The sequence below is a fragment of the Lepus europaeus genome, chromosome 11 (genome assembly GCF_033115175.1).
Source record: "Lepus europaeus isolate LE1 chromosome 11, mLepTim1.pri, whole genome shotgun sequence".
Taxonomy (NCBI): domain Eukaryota; kingdom Metazoa; phylum Chordata; class Mammalia; order Lagomorpha; family Leporidae; genus Lepus; species Lepus europaeus.
The window spans coordinates 2,429,334-2,449,879 of record NC_084837.1 but is presented as its reverse complement, the minus strand read 5'-3'; the positions used below and the strand labels follow the sequence as shown (position 1 = coordinate 2,449,879).

The window sequence follows — 20,546 nt, the reverse complement described above, 5'->3', positions numbered from 1 at the left end:
TTTGAAATCTCTAGTTCATTTACTTAACAAGTTTGCCCCCGGCCGAGTCCAGCGGCTGCAGCTGAGGCGGGGAACCTCCTGTGACTCCCCGCCGTGGTCCCGCTGTCCTGCCTGCCCTGGACTCCTGGCACAGGGGACACGGGGGGGGGGGCGCTGGCCGGTGGCTCAGCCACGCGTGGCCACAGAGCTGACAGCGCCCGGCACAGGTCTCTGTCTATACAGCCTGCTCTCTTCTCATCTCACTGGGGTTTGTTTGGTTTAATGTCAACTTTTATTTACTTATTTAAGAGGTTGAGACAGACGGGCAAGAGCTTCTGTCCACTGGTTCACTCTCAAATGTCCACATCAGCCGGGGCACGGCCAGGCTGAGGCCCGGAGCCGGGAGCTCCATCCAAGCTTCCCACGAGCACCCTTGCTGCTGGGGTCGGGAGCCACAGGACGGACCTGCCGCGGGGCGCGATGTCTCCCCCGGCACCTGAGCTGCTGTGGAAACGCTGGCTCCTGCCCAGGCAATCTTAACTGAAAACCCGTCCCTTCCCCCGGGAGTGATCCCAGACAGAGGAGGATAAAGCCTTGGCCATACCTACACACCCGCAGCTCACGTCCAGGCTGAAGAACGCCCGGAAAAGCCCCGGGGAGGGGGGAGCAGGCTTGTTTACAAAGCGTTCGCCTTGGGAAGGTCTGTTTGGCTTATGAGACACGAAAATGACCAAAACCCCTTCTCCCCGCACGGCTCTGAGGCTTCGCGGGGATCCCGAGAATCTGCGTGCGCTGCCTTCATTAGGCGCGTCTTTGGGGCCCTGAATTAAATAAAGCAAGTGGTGAGCTGCTTGCAAGCGGCATGAGTCCGGAGGCAGGACTGTCTGCTCCAGCCTGCCCCACTTCCTCCATCAGGATTTCCCAGACATCTGGCGGCGCTGGCTGTGGTGGGGCTCCAGCTGCAGAACACATGCGTCCTCTCTGGGCTGAGCCGGCGAGCCGCCAGGAAACACGGGGCTTCTCCATGACAGCGTCACCCCGAGCCCTCGCCCCACGGCCGCCCCGCTCCCCTCCGCCCCGGCAGTCTGGCCACGCACACACACCAGGCTCCTCTCAGTGCCGGCCTTGACGCTGCTGAAGGATCAGCACCCGGACGCCCGCGGCTCTCTGCCCGGACGCCGGCTCCTGCTAAACAAGGCTATGCCGCCGTGCCTCGAGGTGGGGGGCCCTCCGCCGTAATGAAGCCTGGTGGCCCAGGAGGCTCTGGTTGAACACAGAATCAGACAAGCATGCAAACTGGGAAACGCCTCCACTGGGGTCCAGTACGTAAGCACGGGCCCTGGTGGCAGCCAGCAGACACACGGCCCCTGTGCCTTGGGTGTGCGACCCCTATCGGCTCAGGCACCTGGATACCGGCTGGTGAGTGTGAGTGTGTGTCTGTGTGTGTGTGTGGTGCAACGTGAAGGAACAGATCCGTTCACAGTGACCCCCGTGGGCGGCTGCTCCCCTCCAAGCACCCAGGCCCCCCTACCTTCCCCGTGTGCTGCCAGGGGCATGTGGTTTGGTGAGATGGACCCAGGAGCCAGTGCAGGGGTGAGGAGCGGAGAGCATCTAAGCCTCTGGGGACCTGTCTGCTCCCGGCACAGGACCCAGGTCGATCCAGTCGGGGGAAGTCGAAGGCCCTGGCCCCAGCAGGTGCTGACAGGTGCAGGCGGGAGCTGCGGCTTAGACAGACGTGTGCCTGCCCCCGCTAGCTCAGGGCACCCAGCAGAGAGGGACAGCCTTCGACAAGAAGCTGAGCGGGTGCGGAAGGGTGCCTGGCTTCAGGGCAGCGGTCTGCTACCCCATCATGCTCTGCAGGATTCTAACTCACGGCCAAGTCTAGAGCCCCCACCAGCAGCTGCCCAAAAACGGTTTTGAACGGTGCTCGCGGAATCACCAGCTCACTCCAAGGCCAGAGTGAAAGTCGGCACGGCTGCCTTCCCCGCCCCGCGTTGCCCAACAAAGCCGACCGGGGAATTTCAAGCCGCCTGTCTGGCAGTTTTCCCGGTCAGCGAGGACAATGAGACTGTCCCGCGGACGCCGCATGCCCCTCTAACGGCTGCCTCAGTTCTGCCGCTGTGAGAGCGCTCGTGCCAGCCAGGCACTCGACCAGAAGTGAGCAGAGCAGTGCACCTGCAGGGAGGTCCAGGTCCCGGCCCCGCCCACCGCCAGCCAGGTGCACCACCTTGGGGAGTCACTGACTTCTCTCAGGGCGATGTCGCTTGTCCATAGAGGATCTTGGCGGAGGGAGGAGGGCTGGGGACATGAAGGTCACTGCCCTTTCAAATAAGAGTTGGGCGTGGGGATGGGGAGGAGGGAGACAAGGCGGCAGGACCGGGCTGTTTCCCAAAAGCTACACGGACTGACACGGACAGCAGCCCGGGTGCGCGCTGTGCCTGCACGGCCTGCGTGTCTGCAGCGTTAGGCGTTCTTTTCGAAGACCGCGGCTGCACTCAGAGTGTGACACAGGGAAGACGGCTGAGGGCAGCACACGCTGTGTGGGGGTGGGGGCCGCGGCGGCACTCACCGTAGTGAGGGATGATGCTCCAGGCCATGGCGGACGCGTAGATGCCCCCCGTCATCCAGAACATGCCGAGCCAGCTGAGGTGCTCGCCCCGCTTCTCCCGAGACAGGAATTCCGAAAAATAGGCAAAGACGATCGGCAAGGAGCCCCCTATGCTGCAGAGAGAAGGGGCCAGAAAGAACCAATCAGCTCATGTGCTAACGGCGGCCACGGCGGGAAAACACCGGACCTTGGGCAGCTGGCCAGGCGGCCCTGTCCTGGGCTCATCGGACTTTAAAAACCGGCTCTGCAGCCCAACCCTATCCCTAATCCTCCCCGAGGCAGGATCTGCAAGGCCCAACCCAAGTCTCCGCCCCAGGGGTTCCGGGGCCACCACTCAGAGCCAGGGGGCCGAGCCGGCGCACCTACCCGATGCCAGAGAGGAGTCGGCAGAAGAGGAAGGCTCCATATCCCTGCACGAAGGAGGAGAGGGAGGCAAAGGAGGCACTGACGGCCAGCGCTATGCTGAGGGCTCGCTTCCTGCCCAGCTTGTCGGCCAGGCCCCCCAGCACGAAGGCCCCGGCCATCATCCCCAGGTAGACTATCAGCCCTGCACGGATGGGAGGGGAGGGAGGGAGAGGAGAGAGAAGACAGGGGTTAGTGACGAAAGCTGCTGATCCTGCTCATCCAGCCTAGAAACCGCCTGCCACAGACGCGAGGCGGAATGTGGCGAGATGCGCTGGCAAACCAGCCCGGAAGTCTTCACAAATGGGATTCCAAGAACACGGCTTCTCCAGGCTCACACACGGGCTCACACACGGCTTCTCCAGGCTCACACACGGGCTCACACACGGCTTCTCCAGGCTCACACACGGGCTCACGTGCCAGCACGGATCAGCTGGAGCTGGCACAGGCGTGCCTCGCTTAGACCCATGGCCTGACCCGTGACCCACAGTCGGGGGACCGGGGGTTGATTTCAAGTAACGAAAGCATTTGTGCTGCAGGAGCCCTTCCCTCGGGGCTGGGTCTGCGGAGATGCCCGGGGGCAGTGTGCAAAGAGGGTACCGGGAGCCTGGGGGAAGAAGAGACCGGGGCTGGCAAGAAGCAGCAGCTGCACACGAGGCCGGGCGGCCACTCACGAGGGTGAGCACGTGAGGGTGTGTGCATACGAGGTGAGTGAGAGCACACGAGGGTGAGTGAGTGCACACGAGGTGAGTGAGTGCACACGAGGTGAGTGTACACGAGAGTGAGTGCACACGAGGTGAGTGCACACGAGGTGAGTGAGAGCACACGAGGGTGAGAGCACATGAGGGTGAGTGTACACGAGAGTGAGTGCACACGAGGTGAGTGACAGCACACCAGGGTGAATGAGTGCACATGAGGGTAAGTGCACACGAGGGTGAGCACGTGAGGGTGTGTGCACACGAGGTGAGAGCACACGAGGGTGAGTGCACACCAGGGTGAGAGCACACGAGAGTGAGTGTACACGAGGCCAGGCAGCTGCACAGCAGGGTGAGTGCACACGAGAGTGAGAGCACACGAGGTGAGTGAGTGCACACCAGGGTGAATGAGTGCACATGAGGGTGAGAGCACATGAGGGTGAGTACACACGAGGGTGAGAGCACACGAGGCCAGGCAGCTGCACACCAGGGTGAGAGCACACGAGGGTGAGTACACACGAGGGTGAGTACACACCAGGGTGAATGCACACGAGGGTGAGTGAATGCACACCAGGGTGAGAGCACACGAGGGTGAGAGCACACGAGGGTGAGTACACACCAGGGTGAGTGCACACAAGGGTGAGTACACACCAGGGTGAGAGCACACGAGGTGAGTGACAGCACACCAGGGTGAGTGAGTGCACACGAGGGTGAGTGAGTGCACACCAGGGTGAGAGCACACGAGGGTGAGAGCACACGAGGCCAGGCAGCTGCACACCAGGGTGAGTGCACACGAGGCCGGGTGACCGCACACTCCTGGAGGAAGGACCGCTCGGACGCCAGCACCAGTGCCGAGCCTCGCTGGCAGCCACGGTTGCTCTTGGTGTGGGCGCAGCGTCTGGCTCTACCCTTTGCACGGGGACACCCACTGTCCCATTCAGTGGAGACACCATCCTCCCCAGCTCTGAGCCACACTGTGGGCTACTGCTGGGCTCCGTCCCGTGGCTTTGCCTGTCTGCTTTTACGCCAGAGATGCCGATTTTCATCACGGCGGTCCCTGGTCGTTTTAAATCAGGAAGCATGACGTCGCCCGTTTTTCCCTTTGCTCATGACTGCTTCTACTCGGGTCTTGTGCAGTTTCATGGGAATTTAGGATTTTTTTTTTCCTCATTCTGTGAAAAATACCACTGGAATTTTGACAGGGATTACATGCAATCCAAGCATCACTTTGACAGGGTGAACTATTTTTTTAAACATTTATTTTATTTATTTGAAAGGCAGAGTTTCAGAGAGGAGCGACAGATTTCCTGTCTGCTGGTCCACTCCCCAGATGCCCACAACAGCCAGGACAGGGCCAGGCCGAAGCCAGGAGCTCCATCCAGGCCCTCCACTTGGGGGGCAGGGACCCAAGCACTTGGGCCATCTTCCACTGCCTGCCCAGGTGCCCCGGCAGGGAGCTGGATAGGAAGTGGAGCAGCCAGGAGTTGAATCGATGCCCGTATGGAACGCCGGTATCACCGTCAGCAGCTTCACCCACTCTGCCACAACGCCAACTCCTGGTAGGATGAACTTTGAAACAGTCCGAACTCCTCTCGCCACAGACACTCGGCATCTCCCCATTCGTGTGCTCAACTATGTACCAGTGTCACACCCTGCGCAGCGTGAGAGCCCCTCCTTGGTGGAATGCACCCGACCCGAGCATTTCCCACGCCACTGCAGTCGGGATTGTTGCCTTCTTCAGCTGGTTCGCCGTGAGCGTGTGACAGCACGGCTGCCCCTCTTCCATCTTCAGCTGGTTCGCCGTGAGCGTGTGACAGCGCGGCTGCCCCTCTTCCATCTTCAGCTGGTTCGCCGTGAGCGTGTGACAGCGCGGCTGCCCCTCTTCCTTCTTCAGCTGGTTCGCCGTGAGCGTGTGACAGCGCGGCTGCCCCTCTTCCATCTTCAGCTGGTTCGCCGTGAGCGTGTGACAGCGCGGCTGCCCCTGCCTGCTGCTCTTCCATCTCGCCACTTCGCTGAGCTAACTCACATTTCTCAGTTTTACCGCTAAGGTCTCTAAGCCTGTTCGGATAAGCTCGTGTCACCTGCCACAGAGACGTTCTGCGTTCCCTGCGGACTCCGAGGCCTCCTCTCTGTCTTGCCCAGTCGCGCTGGCGAGGACGCTGACACTGTTGGGCAGCAGTGAGGGGGCATCCGTGTCTCAGCCCTGGTCTCAGAGGAACCCCCCTTGCAGCTCTGCACCCCAACAGGATGTGAGGGCGGGGCTTGTTGTCCTTGGCCTTCCTGGCGTCGGGGCTCTTTCCTCCTGCACCTGCCCTGCTGCGTCTCATCAGGAAAGGCTGTGGCACCTGGGAGAGGACGGCACGGCTGTGGCACCTGGGAGAGGACGGCACGGCTGTGGCACCTGGGAGAGGACGGCACGGCGTCCCTCCTGCGCCCTGCTCGTGTGCTTAGCACTGATTGGTATGCGCTACGCCATCCTTGCATCCCGGCACAAGCCTGCGTGATGGCAGTGTGTGATCCCTGCGAATTCAGTTTGCCAGTGTTCTGTTTAGGAACTCCATCCAGGTCTCCCCCGTGGGTGGCAGGGGTCCAAGCACCTGCCTTTCCAGGCACATTAGCAGGGAGCTGGGTCAGAAGTGGAGCGGCCTGGATTGGAACCAGTACTCATACGGGATGCCAGTGCTGCAGGCGGCGCTTAGCCCTCTGTCCCACAAGGCCACTTGGGCCTCACTGCTCATCAGAGGTCAGGTCCAGACTTCTTAGCTCCGTGAGAGTCCAGACACTTCATCTGTCACGTGTTTATCCCCAGGACTGCTCGCTACCCATGGAGCGGCTCCTTCCTCTCCAGGAGATAAACAGCAAAATGCATGGTTATCGCTGTATGAGGCACAAGTGCCCGAGACAAGTCCATGGCCGGCGTCGCGAGCACCCGGAGACACGGCACAGGCTGCACGCTCCTCTCTCGCTGCGGGAAGCTTCTGAGGGAGACTGGCAGGGGCTGGTGGGCACCAAGGCGGTGAGGACAGCACAGCCAGGGGCGGGAGGCGGTCGTGTTGTGGACCAGAGTTCCTGGTGTAGCCCGTGGAGGGAGGACAGAGGCGGATGGCAGATAGCTCTGTGCACCTGTATGGATGCACACGTGAGTGTCTGCCTGTGGGGGTGGGGGGGAGGAGCGAGAGGGAGGAGCCAGCTGGTGGGGAGGTGCGGAGATCCGCATCCCCCCGGCCCACCTGGAGAAAATGCGGGCACCCAGTCAAAGCTCGTCTTTCTCTGACTTCGACAAACCATCTCCAGCACTGCTCAAACTTCACTGTGCACACACAGCACCCGGGGAGCTTGTGACAGCCACACGGTGGCCCAGCGAGTCCCCCGGTGCTGGGACCACGATTTGAAGAGGAGGAGGTAGAGCGCACCTTCGCCCTGTGAGCCCCTGCACAAGGGGGATGGGGTCCCAGAGCCGCCACTCACCGGCTGCGCGGCTTTACAGAAAAGCCTCTCACCCTGCCCCCCAAAGCCTGGCAGCGCCCGCTTGTGAGCTGACCGCTGAGCTGACCGCTGAGCCTGACATCCCCAAGCCGCATTCTCGTTTATTTAAAAAAACGCAAACCATGGAAGATGACACCCTGCAGACCTCCCAGGAAGCAAGTGCTCAGGTTGGAAACATAAACCCAGACACAGGTTTGGTTAGGCCTCTGACGACCACACGCATTGCCTGCCCTGACCGCTGGCCTCTCCGCCTCCAGGTGCGGTCTCGGCAGCGGGCACGGTACCGGTGATCCAGCGGTTGCCCTGCCGCCAAGCCACCCTGGCAAACTCCTGCTCTGGACCCCGGCTCCACCAGCTGCTCCCCACAAGACTGTGCCAAAAGCAGGCACAGAGGGAGGCCCCGGGGTGGGACCGCAGCGAGGGCCCGTGCTGTGCGCTCCGGGAGACGGCACATCTTCACCCTCCCACTGCGGCAGCCGGATCTGAGCAGCGGAGGCCACGCTGTGCGCCACGCCCCTGTCAATGCCGGTCCTGGCCAGCCAGTGCCCCTTCCTCCAACATCCGAGCAGCTCCAGGGGACCCCTCTCGGAGCGGGCAAGGTGCAGTGATTCCGGCCTGTTCCTGTGCCTTCCAAAGCCCTCGGGTGGCTGCCGCTCCCTGCGTATGCAACCTCAGGAATTCGCTTGGGAAACCACGTCACTTCCCCAGTTAAGAACGTTCGACACTGGCCATGGTGTCGCGGCACGGCAGGTGAAGCCCCGGCCTGTGGCGCAGGCAAACCACAGGAGCACCACCTAGAGCCCTGCTCCTCCACTTCCCACGCAGCTGCCTCATAACCAACCCTGGAAGGCAGCAGGCCATGGCCCAAGTCCCGGGCCCCCACCACCCACAGGGGGCCCAGGTGAGCTCCTGGCTCCTGGCTTTGGTTGGGCCCAGCCCCGGCCATTGCAGCCATTTGGGGAGCAAATGAGCAGGAGGACCTCTCTCTCTCTCTCTCTCTCTCTCTCCTTTCTTTCCTTTCCCTCTCAAATAAATAAATCTTATTTTATAGAGAATATTTTATATTAATGTCTGTGTACAAGTAACAGGAGTGGTTTCTGTCTTCTGATTGTCCCTTGACTGAGCTCCACACCCAGGCAAATGAACAGACTCAGAAATGACAGACTGGCTCCACCCCCGACAGCTGGCATGGGAGGCAGCTGTGCCCTGGAGGAGGCTGGGGACTGACCCAGACGCTCACTGCAGGGCCCCAGCTGTGCCCTGGAGGAGGGGGCTCACCCAGACGCTCACCAGGACCCCAGCTGCACCTCTGGTCTCCCGGCCCCGCATCTGGGGCTCCCAGCACTGACGCTCTGTGTCCAAGGCGTCCTGAACACCTCAGGCTAGGGAAGGGGAGGAGGAAAAGTGAGCCCAGCCACCAAGGAAGAGAATCAGAAAGAAATCGCTGTGCTGCTTTTTTAAAGATCTGTTTATTTACTTGAAGGGCAGAGTGACAGAGGGAGGGAGAAACAGGGACCAAGCCACCTTCTATCTGCTGGTTCATTCCCCAGACGGCCACAATGTCCAGGACTGGGCCAGGCTGAAGCCTGGAGCCAGGACCCCACGTGGATGATAGGGGCCCGGGCCTTCAGCCATCGGCGGCCTGCCCAGGTGCGTTAATCAGGGCTGGAGCCGAAGCAGTAGCCAGCTCTCACTCCAGCACTCCAGTAAGATACGCTGGTGTTGTAGCGACTTAACTCTGTCGTAACACCCGCCCCAGGCTGGGCCATTCAACTCACGGAAAATCTGTTTTCAGCAGAAGAAATTGAGACAATAAACTAGAGAATTCAAGGGCAATGTAGCTATCAAAAGTCACTTTAGCACAAAACAGGTAAGGCAGCCATTCCGCACGCTCCGTGCTGTATTTAGGCGAACGCCCCCTCATAGACGATTACAGAAACGCACAACTGATTGTCGGAACTGGAAGAAAACCCAGGGGAACGGGCGACTGACAGCGGTAGGCTGCGTGCGGCTCTGCCTTCCTCTCGGGGCCTCCATGGAAACCGAGACGGCCTGGTGACAGACTTTGTGCTGATCAGCAGGCCCAGTGAGGCGGATACACGTCCTGCTGGGAACTCCTAGGCTAACGGCCACTACTTACCCCTGTGGACTGCTGCTGGGTGAGGGATGGCCCACCTGCCCCAGCCCTGCGTCCTGACAGGCCGCCCTCCCTTCCGTGGCACGCCCCTGCTCTGGGGCGCCATCCCTGTGCTGCCATCACACACCCTGTGTGTGCTCTCACACGTGGATCTGTCCAACATTCACCCAGCTCCTCCACTGTGAGCTCCCAGAGGGGGCGGCCATGTGTTCTATTCAAGCTGAACCCCCCTCGGCACCTGTACACAGGCCACAGAGACCAACACAGAGCAGGCGCTCCGTGAGCATGTACTCAGCAAATCACATATTTAAAATGCATACTCACTGCAGAAAAATCTGAAAATACCCAAAAAATGTATAAAACACAAAACACAAGTTACCCATCACACCAGCACTTGAAGACAGCTGCTGTCACACGTCTCATCTTAAGTCCATATGTGCACAGGTACATGTTGTACATGTGTGCAACCACATGCTAGTATTTCTGTGTGCACATCACATTAGTAATTGTATGTACACAGCACCTGTTAGTCACTGTATGTGCACAAGTGCATGCTAGTGTCCATACGTGCACCGGTACTTGCTGTACACATGTGCAACCACACGCTGGTATTTCTGTGTGCAGTCATGTTAGTAACGGCGCGTGCACAGGTGCGTGTGGGATCTGCACCCTGCACTGGGCATGTCGTGTCTGGCTTCTGCCCTCACTACCCGTCAGCAGGGCCATCTCAGTGCACAGGTCCTGCGTGCGCTCCCGACACAGGCAGACCACCCCTGCTCAGGGCCAGGGAGAGGTGGAGTGGCTGGATCAGCCTGCACCCCTGCACCGTGGTGAGGGGAAGGAAGAGACCCCGCATGGGCGAGCTTCTCCATCTAGCAATGAACCAAGACAAAGGCGCCACCTCCCGCCATTTCTGCGTGAACGCGTAGGACGTCATGCACTCCTTGCCCTGGGAGGGCTCCCAGCAGCCACTGAAGATCTACGGGGCTGCTTGCATACACACACAGCAGTAGGAACAGCACCGACCAACTGAGCGCCCCCCCATCTGCCATTTCTGCCAGATAATTCCCATCACCTCTGCTCCATTATCAGTCAACCCCCTCGAGGGGCCACACTCTCACACTCAGCCCTGGGCTCACAGGTGCACAAAGGAGAGAAGGTGATGAAGGCCCCGCCCATAGGGGGATCCCAGAGCGAGGTCTCCCTTGGTGCTCAATCAGGAGAACCATCGGGGAGCCCACCCTCACTCCCTATGGAATCAACGCATCGGCTAAGTCAGCCAGGAGCTCTGCAGAGACATGTGGGAGCCCAGGAACTTCCGGAACAGGAAGTGCGTCCTCTGGGGTCTAGGAGCTCAGCACAGAGCAGGTGCGGCCTTAACAAGGTGCTGGCCGATGAGCCAGTGAAGAAAGCATGGGCTGTGTAGAGATCAGACCAATCTATCCGTGCAGGCACACACAGGCGCGCCCATCCGCACGGGGTCCTTCTGCGTGCTGGGCGGGGCGAGGCCTCGAGGCCCTGAACCTCAGAGCGAGGAGCGAGGAGCACCTTCCTCCTACAGACGCCCCCGCCGCGTCCAGGGACGTGAGGACTTAGGTGGGGGGGGGACCCCCGAGGCGCGGACCCTCTAGACGCTATCTTCAGGGTTCGCTGTGCTGGGCACAATCCCATCAGCCATCCCCATTCCTTCCTCGTTAGGGCAACTCTGTTTGGCTCCAACATTAAAGCGTGTTCAGAGAAACTGCCCCCCTGGCCACCCTACCCTGGGCGATGATCACCTTCAACCAATCGTCTTGCTCACCATTCAACCAGGGGGAGCAATGAGACGCACGGGGACATCAGCCAGGGACTCCCGGGCCTTATTTGCATGCCCAAGGCATCAGGGGGCACAAGGAAGGGGCACGTTCAGGCCGCCATCCCCCTTCCTTCCTGCTGGAGGGACACAGAGCACAGAGCTATGGCAGCCACCCTGTGACCATGAGGAAAAGGCAGAGGGTCAGAGATAGCCAGCCTCGTGCCCTGACATCAGTGAGCCATCGAAGCACCTGCTCTGAGAATCCAGAGTAATTCTCTAATAACCACCTTTACGGGCCACAGGCGGATGCCTCTGCACACCTGGGGCCTCCTAACCAGAGATCTAGTGCAGACGAACGGTCCCTAACTCACACACATCGTCCTTAAGGGCAGAGGGCCCACAGCGTGCGCAGAGCGAGCAACGCGGTGCCCTGGGCTACAGCAAGTGACCTTGGCCATCGCGGGCCCCTCGGGGCTCAGATTCCTCGTGCTGGGGGCAAAGGGCAGGCTAGGAGCTCCCCTGCACCACTGTCGTGTCCAGACAGTTCTAGGTTCTAGGACGTGGTCACGCATGCCTGGGCTAACACCTGCACCCCCTCCTCTCCCTCCTGGGACTGAGCAGAGGGAAGCAGCGAGGCCAGGGACAGGACGCCGCCCCTCCCCCGCCACACCTGTGACTTCCAAGTCTCCCTCTCTGCAGACCAAATCAATCCTCCCAGGGTGGGAATCAGCCCACGGAGCTCGTCCCACGTACGACACACAAATAGGGATTTCAACCCCGCCAGCCCACAGAGGGCCCTTTAGGCTGTGAGGCCATGACCTCCAGGGAGGCCCTGCACATCTCAGACCCTGGTGCTGGTGGGGGGCTAGGGAGTCCTCTGTGCCCCTCCAACCCTGGTTTCTGCAGGCGACAGATCGAGCCTTGGGATCTTCACAGAGCCCAGTGCAGAGCGGCCGCCCAGCTCTCTGGACAGCCTGGCCGTCCCAGGGTCATCAGCACCCAGCCTTTCCGATCCCACTGGCGGGACCACGGACGCTGCCCGGAACTCCACGCTCTGATGAGGCCGCGCCTACTCACACTCGTCTCACCGGAGAGAGGCATTTTGCACAAGAGGCTGCTCAAGGCGACAGACGGCAGGGGCAGCAAGGGAGGGGAGCAAGAGGGCCGAGGCCATGACAACCGCTTCCTAGCCCTGCGTCGGTCACCCGCCACTTCGACGCCTTCCTCTAGCCTGTCGGAGCCCACGCTCTCTCGCGCTCGCAGTTTGTGGGGTTTTAGAAGGAAGAGGAACGTCCCCCACAGACCACCCAGCGCTCTCTGGGTGCAGGGAGGGAGGCTGTCAGACTAGAACTCAACCCGGTGGTGGGGAAAATCCCTGCCGGCTGTTAAGATCGGGAGGAAAGTGTCGGAGGTTGCAGCAGGCGGCAGGAAGGGCCGGCTCTCGCGGCGTCAGCCTGTGCGCCCTCTAGTACGGAGCGATTAACCACAGGCGGGAGGCACTGGAGGCAGCACAGGGCAGGCGACCTCACGAGGAACGGGGTCCAGCACGCATCGCCGAGGACTCCCGGAGCGCAGCCCTCACTGTGCAGACAGGGACGGGGCACGGCTCTGCCACCTCCCAGGGCAGACCCGGGAAGAGTGCGCAGGAACCCACTGAGACTCTGGGAAGCACCGCGCATGATTTTCAGAGCCAAGTGGACAAGCAAAGTGAAAACACACTGACCGCCACCACAAACCCAGAAGGCACGGTCCTGCCCTCACACAGCGCAGGACGCAAACGCTGCCACCGACCCGCAGTCCATGGAGGACGCCCGGCTCCTGCCCCACGCCCGCTGGACTCGCCAGGGAGCCGTCAGCATGCGCGTGCACCTGCCTGTGCTGCCCGCACGGCTCTGACCCTGTGGCTCTTGGGCAGCAGTGCCTGGGTCTTGAGCAGCTCCTCGGGCCACACCGACCAGGGCTGCTGCTGACAGCCACCCACTGGTTCTCAGCCAGGAGTGATGCCCCCGCCCCAAGGGACAAAGGATGGCCCCAGGAGGACAGCCCGGGGAACAAGGAACTGTCCACCTCCAGATGCCAACAGTGCTGGGATGAAGGCTGGCTCAGAAGAAAGCCAGCAGCTGATGTCACCGCTGACACACTGACACGTAACTGACACTGACACACTGACACGTGACTGACACTGACACACACCTGACATACTGACATGTGACTGACACTGACACACACCTGACATACTGACACATGACTGACACTGACACACCCCTGACACACTGACACGTGACTGACACTGACACACACCTGACACACTGACACACACCTGACACACTGACACGTGACTGACACTGACACACACCTGACACACTGACACACACCTGACATACTGACACGTGACTGACACTGACACACTGACACATGACTGACACTGACACACCCCTGACACATTGATGCATGCTGACTCAATGACACATACCTGACGCTCACTGATGCATGACTGACACTGACACACCTGACACACTGACACATGACTGACACTGACACACCCCTGACACACTGACACGTGACTGACACTGACACACACCTGACACACTGACACACCCCTGACACACTGACACGTGACTGACACCGACACACACCTGACACACTGACACATACCTGACATACTGACATGTGACTGACACTGACACACACCTGACACACTGACACGTGACTGACACTGACATACCCCTGACACACTGACACACACCTGACATACTGACATGTGACTGACACTGACACACCCCTGACACACTGACACATGACTGACACTGACACACCTGACACACTGACACATGACACTGACACACACCTGACACACTGACACGTGACTGACACTGACACACCGACACGTGACTGACACTGACACACCCCTGACACACTGACACATGACTGACACTGACACACCTGACACACTGACACATGACACTGACACACACCTGACATACTGACACGTGACTGACACTGACATACCCCTGACACACTGACACGTGACTGACACTGACACACACCTGACACACTGACACGTGACTGACACTGACATACCCCTGACACACTGACACATGACTGACACTGACATACCCCTGACACATTGATGCATGCTGACTCAATGACACATACCTGACGCTCACTGATGCATGACTGACAGCCTGACACACACCTGCTGCCCTGACACACTCCTGACGCGGTGACGTGCACTGACGTACACCTGACGCCCTGACGTACACCTCACGCCCTGACGTACACCTCACGCCCTGACGCACACCTGACGCACACTGACGCACACCTCACGCACTGACGTACACCTCACGCCCTGACGTACACTTCACGCCCTGACGTACACCTCACGCCCTGACGCACACCTGATGCACACTGACGCACACCTCACGCACTGACGTACACCTCACGCCCTGACGTACACTTCACGTCCTGACGTACACCTGACGCACACTGACGCACACCTCACGCCCTGACATACACCTCACGTCCTGATGTACACCTGACGCACACTGACACACACCTCACGCACTGACATACACCTCACGCCCTGACATACACCTGAGAGCCCCGGGCTCGCTAGAGCAGCGCTGACTGCACATAGACCCCGAGCCCAGCAATTTCACTCACGGCACCAACAACCCTGGAGGTAAGAGCCAGAACCCTCGCTCCTGATTGACAGGCAGGCAGGCGGAGAGAGATGATAGGCAGACACACGCGGATGCCAGCAGGTGCGGAGTAGCAGCACAGAACAGACGATACAGGGGACAACAAACACAGGGCTAGATGACTGACAGATACAGAGGCTGACGGCAGATGCTACACGGATGCAGACAGGTGGCAGGCACAGAGGTGACGTAGACGGATGGTACGTGAGAGACGCAGGTCCAGGTGGGTGGTGGACAGGGACAGAGACAGGAACGCATGGTGGTGCTCCCAGGCGTCGCTGCCTACTGAGCTCACGTCTTGTGCCAGAGCCTGGGAGACAGCGCCGCCCCCCTTTCAGGAGCTGACACTCTGAATTCAGAGCTGAAAGTAAAAAACAATGGCTCCCAAGCCAAGCGCCCTGCCCTGACTCAGCTGGAATCTCCAGTGGAACAACTAGAGGGCAACCTCTCTCGACGGCAGAGCAGCACCTCCGTCTCCGAGCTGCTATGGCAATTCCGCTCCCGGGTCGTCTGGTGAACCTCCCGCCTGACACGCCGTGTCCCCGGGACAGCCGGCACAGGCGCCGAGCCCAGGCCTCCCGGCTGGGGTGGACACCTCTGACCACAGCACGAGACTGCCAGCGTCTTCCCACTAAAGACGGCAAGAAAAACACTGACGAAACACAGCCCCGGGCACTGAGCCTTCCAGGAAACCCAAAGGCTTCGGGAGAACTTGGAACACCTGAGGACAGGTGACAGCCCCCGGCCACAGGGGCTGGTGGGCTTGCAGGACTGCAGGAAAAGTCCCGTGTCCGTCTGTCAATGCAGGTGTCACCCATATCGAGTGCCCACCCAGCTGAAACAAACGAGGCTCTGGGATGCCAGCACACTGATGTCATTTGACAGACGGCCGCGTCATCGACCCGGGAAGCCCTGAACGTCCTCCCCTTAAAGTCTTGTCGTCGGGTTGGTGTTTTTAAACACAGATGCAGACGATGCATAAGTAGTGCCTACAAGGAGATGGAAAGACGTATGGGTGCCTTCATCAACCACCTAACGTCGTGCGCACCCAGGAGGGCTTCAGATCAGCCCACGCACGCAGAGGCAGGAGACAGGAGAGCAGCTGCAGGTCAGGTCGCCTGCCCGGGGAATGCGGGGACGCACAATGTCGCACTGCACCACCGTGCCGTGCTGTCCCCGTCCGGTGTCTCTGTGGGCGGGACTCCACCCTGCCACTGCAACGAGACACGGCCTGTGCTGGGACTTGGTCTGCCTCGTGTGTGACAGCACAGGGTGGACCGGCCCGGGGTGCTGTTCCCTCCTTGCCTTGCAGGGGCCGAGCAGGGCTGAGCCTGCGGCCAACAGCTGCCCACCATGGTCTCCCTTCCCTCCCGCAGTGAGTCTTCTGGGTGAGGGGTCCCCTGAAACAGCTGGAGAGCAGCAGGCTCAGTGAAGTGGCACACAGCGTCACCCACTTCTCTCGTCACCTTGCCGAGGGACCCTTCTGCAATTGTCTGAACTGATTTGTTCCTATTCAGGAAGGAAACGGAGGACAAGAACTGAGTATGGGGGTGTGGCACTCTCTTACTGAATTCTGGGGACCAACCAGGAGCCACGGCCTCGGGCGTCCCCTCTACAGCGCTTTTCTTAAAGCAGAGAGAAGGCAGCAGGAGCGAGAGCACGGCCAGTGCTGGGGGACGGTGAGCCTCTGCCTCACGCACAGCCCACAGCAGCCGACTTCCTTGAGAGAAATGGAGACGTGCGACGCCACCCGACAGAAGTGCTCTGAGCCCAGGTGGCTCCCGCTGATCGAGCGATGGGTGAGTAACCACAGCCGCATCTGGCAGTCACGGTAACGGCCATCCTCGGCTCCTGTGACCTGCAGGAGCCACGGGTAACCACGACGACTGAGGCCAGGAGTCATGGTAACTGGGCCACCCTGCACCTGTGACCTGCAGGAGCCATGGGTAACCACGACGACTGTAGCCAGGAGTCATGGTAACGGGGCCACCCTGCACCTGTGACCTGCAGGAGCCACGGGTAACCACGACGACTGTAGCCAGGAGTCATGGTAACGGGGCCACCCCTCGCACCCGTGACCTGCAGGCACTGGTTTAGCCAAGCTCACTGTACTCACTCAGTCCCCACAAACCCCCGGGGTCAGATGTCATGGTCTTCTGTGCCACGCAGGTGAGAAAGCCAAGGCCCAGCCAAGTGGAGTAACTGCCGAAGCCGCCCTGCTGAGGACTGGCAGAGCGAGGCTGGCACCACACGGCTCCAGCACCTGGCTTTGACTGTAGCTCATGGAAGAGGCCAGCAAGGAGCACGCCAGGAGCCAGCAGTCGCCGGGAGGCCCTGAGGGCTGGCTTTGCCTCCAGCCCAGCCTCCGTGGGTCCTCCCCCTCCTCACTCCACAGATGGGAAACTGAGTCCCAGTCACGACTTGCCCAGGCCCCTAGCCCATGAAGGACATCACCCGCTGCCCCACTGCGCACCGCACCATGCTCGCTTTCCGTGAGAAGCCGTCTGTGGAGTTCTGAGACATCTCCGGTACCCGGTGACATGGGCAGAGGCCTGAGCCACAGTGGGAGCTCTTTCCACAGACCACGCAGGATAGGAAGGCAGAGCGGCATAGCAGGGCGCCCACAGGCTGGAGCCACAGCCTGCCTGGCACTGTGTGGGGCGGCCCAGCTGGAAGTGTGCGGATCCATTTCCCCGTGTGCCTGACCCCATGGTGCTCCCCAGATCTGGCCTCCGAGACCTCCGGTGGCCCATCGCCCTCCATGTACACACAATGCTGCCTGGGCCGCAGCGGTCCCACGTGCGCTGGGAGTCCATGTCCGTGCAGGGGGTCTGCCCCCCTCGCCAGGCTGAGGCACGGCGCGGTCTCCCTGGCAGATGCTGCAGGCAGAACAGAGCGGTGGGCTCTTGGCACAGCTCACGGCATTCGCCAGGGGCTGGCAGGGGTGCAGTCATTACCGACCGGGCAGGTGCGCACTCACGGCCACCCGCAGCTCGTGGGGACACCACAAAACAAACGCACGCCTAGGGAACACCCAGATCCGGGCAGGTGCCTTGTTGTTTCCACTTGGGGATTTGTGTTTGTTTAAAACCTTTCTGAAATCTAATATTTGTTTAAATAGATATTCAAAAGGAAAGGCAGCTAGCAGAATTTTTTACCACATATATTTTTAAACTTTACAAAAACCCGGCTGGAGCTGGGAAACTCGGAGCCACACCCTTGCTTCTCAAGTGGTTCCTGTCGCGTGCGCTCCACTGACTCTGGCTCCATGAAGGGCGACTGACACGGTTCTGATCGTTCCAAACGGCCCCTGGGTCAGCACAAGTCTGACAATGTCTAACTCTTTCCGCAGGCGTTTTCTTTATTTTACATCCCAGCGACTCTGCAGGGTCACCGTGCTGACTCACCGTGGCCTGCTGCTGTAAATAAAGTTTTATTGGAACACAGGCACGGCCAGCGCTTCCACCGTCTGTGGCTGCTCGTGTGCCACAGCAGCAGAGGTGAGCGGCTGTGAGAGAGGCCGTGCGGGCCTGCCTGCCTGCCGCGGCTGCCGCTCTGCTCTGGGCCTCTGAGGAGGTGTCTGCCTGCTCTGAAGCCAGTACTGGGCCCAGAACTCTCCAAGGAGCCCCCAGGGTCTCACGGTGACTACACAGGCCCCTGCTGTCTGCTGCATGTCGATCATTAGAGAGGCCGGGCTCTCCTGTCCCCAGGTTCCGGGGCACAGACAAGAACAGACACCGAGGAATCCACAGACAAGAACAGACACCGAGGAATCCACAGATGCTGAGCCCCGGAGCCCCTTGAGGAGCCCCCGAGCCAGAGTGAGCGCCCAACACCTGCGTGCTTGCTGACCAACCCGCTGCAAGGTCTCTGCACTTGGAGAGTGGGCGTGGTTTCAGGAGCCCAGGGGACCCAGAGGAGCCGTGCCCCGCCCCCGTGGTGCACCTGCTGCGCGCGGCGCCACCCCCCCACTCATCTCGCCCCTGACGCCGGGCTCTGAGTGCTACTCCTCTCTCCAGCAGGATCCGCCTGTCACCTGCGCTTCCCAGCTTGGTTCCCACAGCCGGCAGGAGCTCCCTGGGCGCTCATGCCCCCGGCTCAGGGTCCCTCGGCCACTAACACAGACCCGAGGAACCAGGGCAGAGGCTGCTGGGCTCTGGCAAGGTGCAGAAAGGAAGGCCCGCCACTCCCCAGTGTGGCGTCCTCCGGACACGGAGGTGGTTTAACGAGAAACTACGAGCAGACAGGAGTATTGAGATGTGACCTGAGATCGAAGACAGGGACCCAGGCTTCACGACTTCAGAACCTGGGCCAGTCGATTTCCCGAGACAGAAACACTTAACAGCAAATGCAGGGCGCCCAGCAGTGGCAGGTGCCACACATCTGTACCTCCCCTCCCCTCTCCGTGTCAGTGACCACGGCCACGCCACCCAGAGCATGATCGCCGGAAGCTTCCACTTACCCAGCATGCCCTTCTTCGAGCTGGATAGACACATGTCCTTCTCTGCGCTGGGCAGGGCAAAGCTCACCACAAACACCTCCACCCCGTCGGCCATGAGGGCCAAGCCCAAGACGAAAAAGAGGGTCCACTGGAAGCGCCCGTGGCCGCACTCATCAATGATGGTCTCGTACTGGTGGGCCAACTGCTCCTCGTCTTCCATCCTCTCGGCCAGCAGGTCCGCCCGGCCCCGGAGGCTGTCCCCCATGGCGGGCGCCATCTTAGCCTGCTTGGCCTTGGCGTCGTCCGGGTGGGGGATGCCCTGGTACTCGCCCTCGTAGATCTCGTCGTCCTCGTCATGGCCCTCGGTGACGTCACTCTGGGCGTCTTCTTCCGGGTTCGACTCATTGCCGCGGTAGTAGCCCTCGTAGCCGTCCTGGTAACTGGAGCCCTCCATGCCTTGGTTCCAGGACTGCCTGGCCGCCTCGCCAGCTATGTCCCTCGCTCCGTGGTAGAGGTTCGGGCTGTTTCGGTACCCATCATCCATGGCGGGCTCGAAGCGTGGAGTACGCGCATGCGACTTCTGGGGTGACCGTCACTCCGGCTCGCTCCCTTTGTCTGCCACCGCCAGCAGGTCCAGGCAAAGACAACCCACGTGGCCTTGGGCGCCCGAGGCTGCAGAAGTCTGGTCGGGAGCCCCCGGCGACCCAGAGGCTGCTCAGAAACGGGCCCGCTGCTTTCCCTGACGAGCGGCCGGCACAGCGTGGCCGCTGCCGTGTGGCCAGGTGCGCTCTGCTGCTGAAGACGCCACCCTGGGCGGAGAGAGGAGAAAGGGAAGAACATCTCAGAGGCTGCATGCCGGCACGCACCCCGATGACACCCACAGTGTGCACGAGGAAGACCAAGGCCGCCGGACCCTGTGTTCGGATGACAAGGACAGGGAGGGGGCTGAGGGCCCAGCCAGCAGGCTTGGATCTGAGTCCCAGTTCTGCCCGACGCACGCCTCTTTCTGGGCCTCAGTTTTCCGAGCACAGCGGCAGTACTGAACTCCCTGGCTTCTGCACAAAGTGCTCGGGACCGGGCGTGGCTTGCGTGGCAAGCGCTTCTCCAGCCTCACTGTCGCCGTGACCCTGCCCTTTGTCCCAGTCCAAGCCCCAAGTCCTGTGCCGACCTCCAAGCCCCATGGACTGAGGCCCCACCCTGCCTCCCAGGACCTCAGGTCTCACGAAGTTGGGGGCCTCCACCCAACGACGCCGGCCGTGGACCCCACAGGTGAGCGAGTCACAGCCTCGCCCCCAGCTCTCG

At 60.8% G+C, this 20,546-nt stretch overlaps 1 protein-coding gene across 1 annotated transcript in view; it reads right to left on the bottom strand.

The window, feature by feature from the left end:
- Positions 1 to 19,961, bottom strand: part of SV2B (synaptic vesicle glycoprotein 2B) — a 55,458-nt gene extending 35,497 nt beyond the window's left edge. Inside the window, exons 1-3 of the mRNA XM_062204534.1 lie at positions 19,266 to 19,961; positions 2,954 to 3,134; positions 2,549 to 2,700 (exon numbers count right to left, since the gene is read on the bottom strand). Coding sequence (XP_062060518.1) covers positions 2,549 to 2,700; positions 2,954 to 3,134; positions 19,266 to 19,788 — 856 coding nt within the window. The 5' untranslated portion in view covers positions 19,789 to 19,961. The remainder of the gene's footprint in view (positions 1 to 2,548; positions 2,701 to 2,953; positions 3,135 to 19,265) is intronic.
- Positions 19,962 to 20,546: the final 585 nt, after the last annotated feature.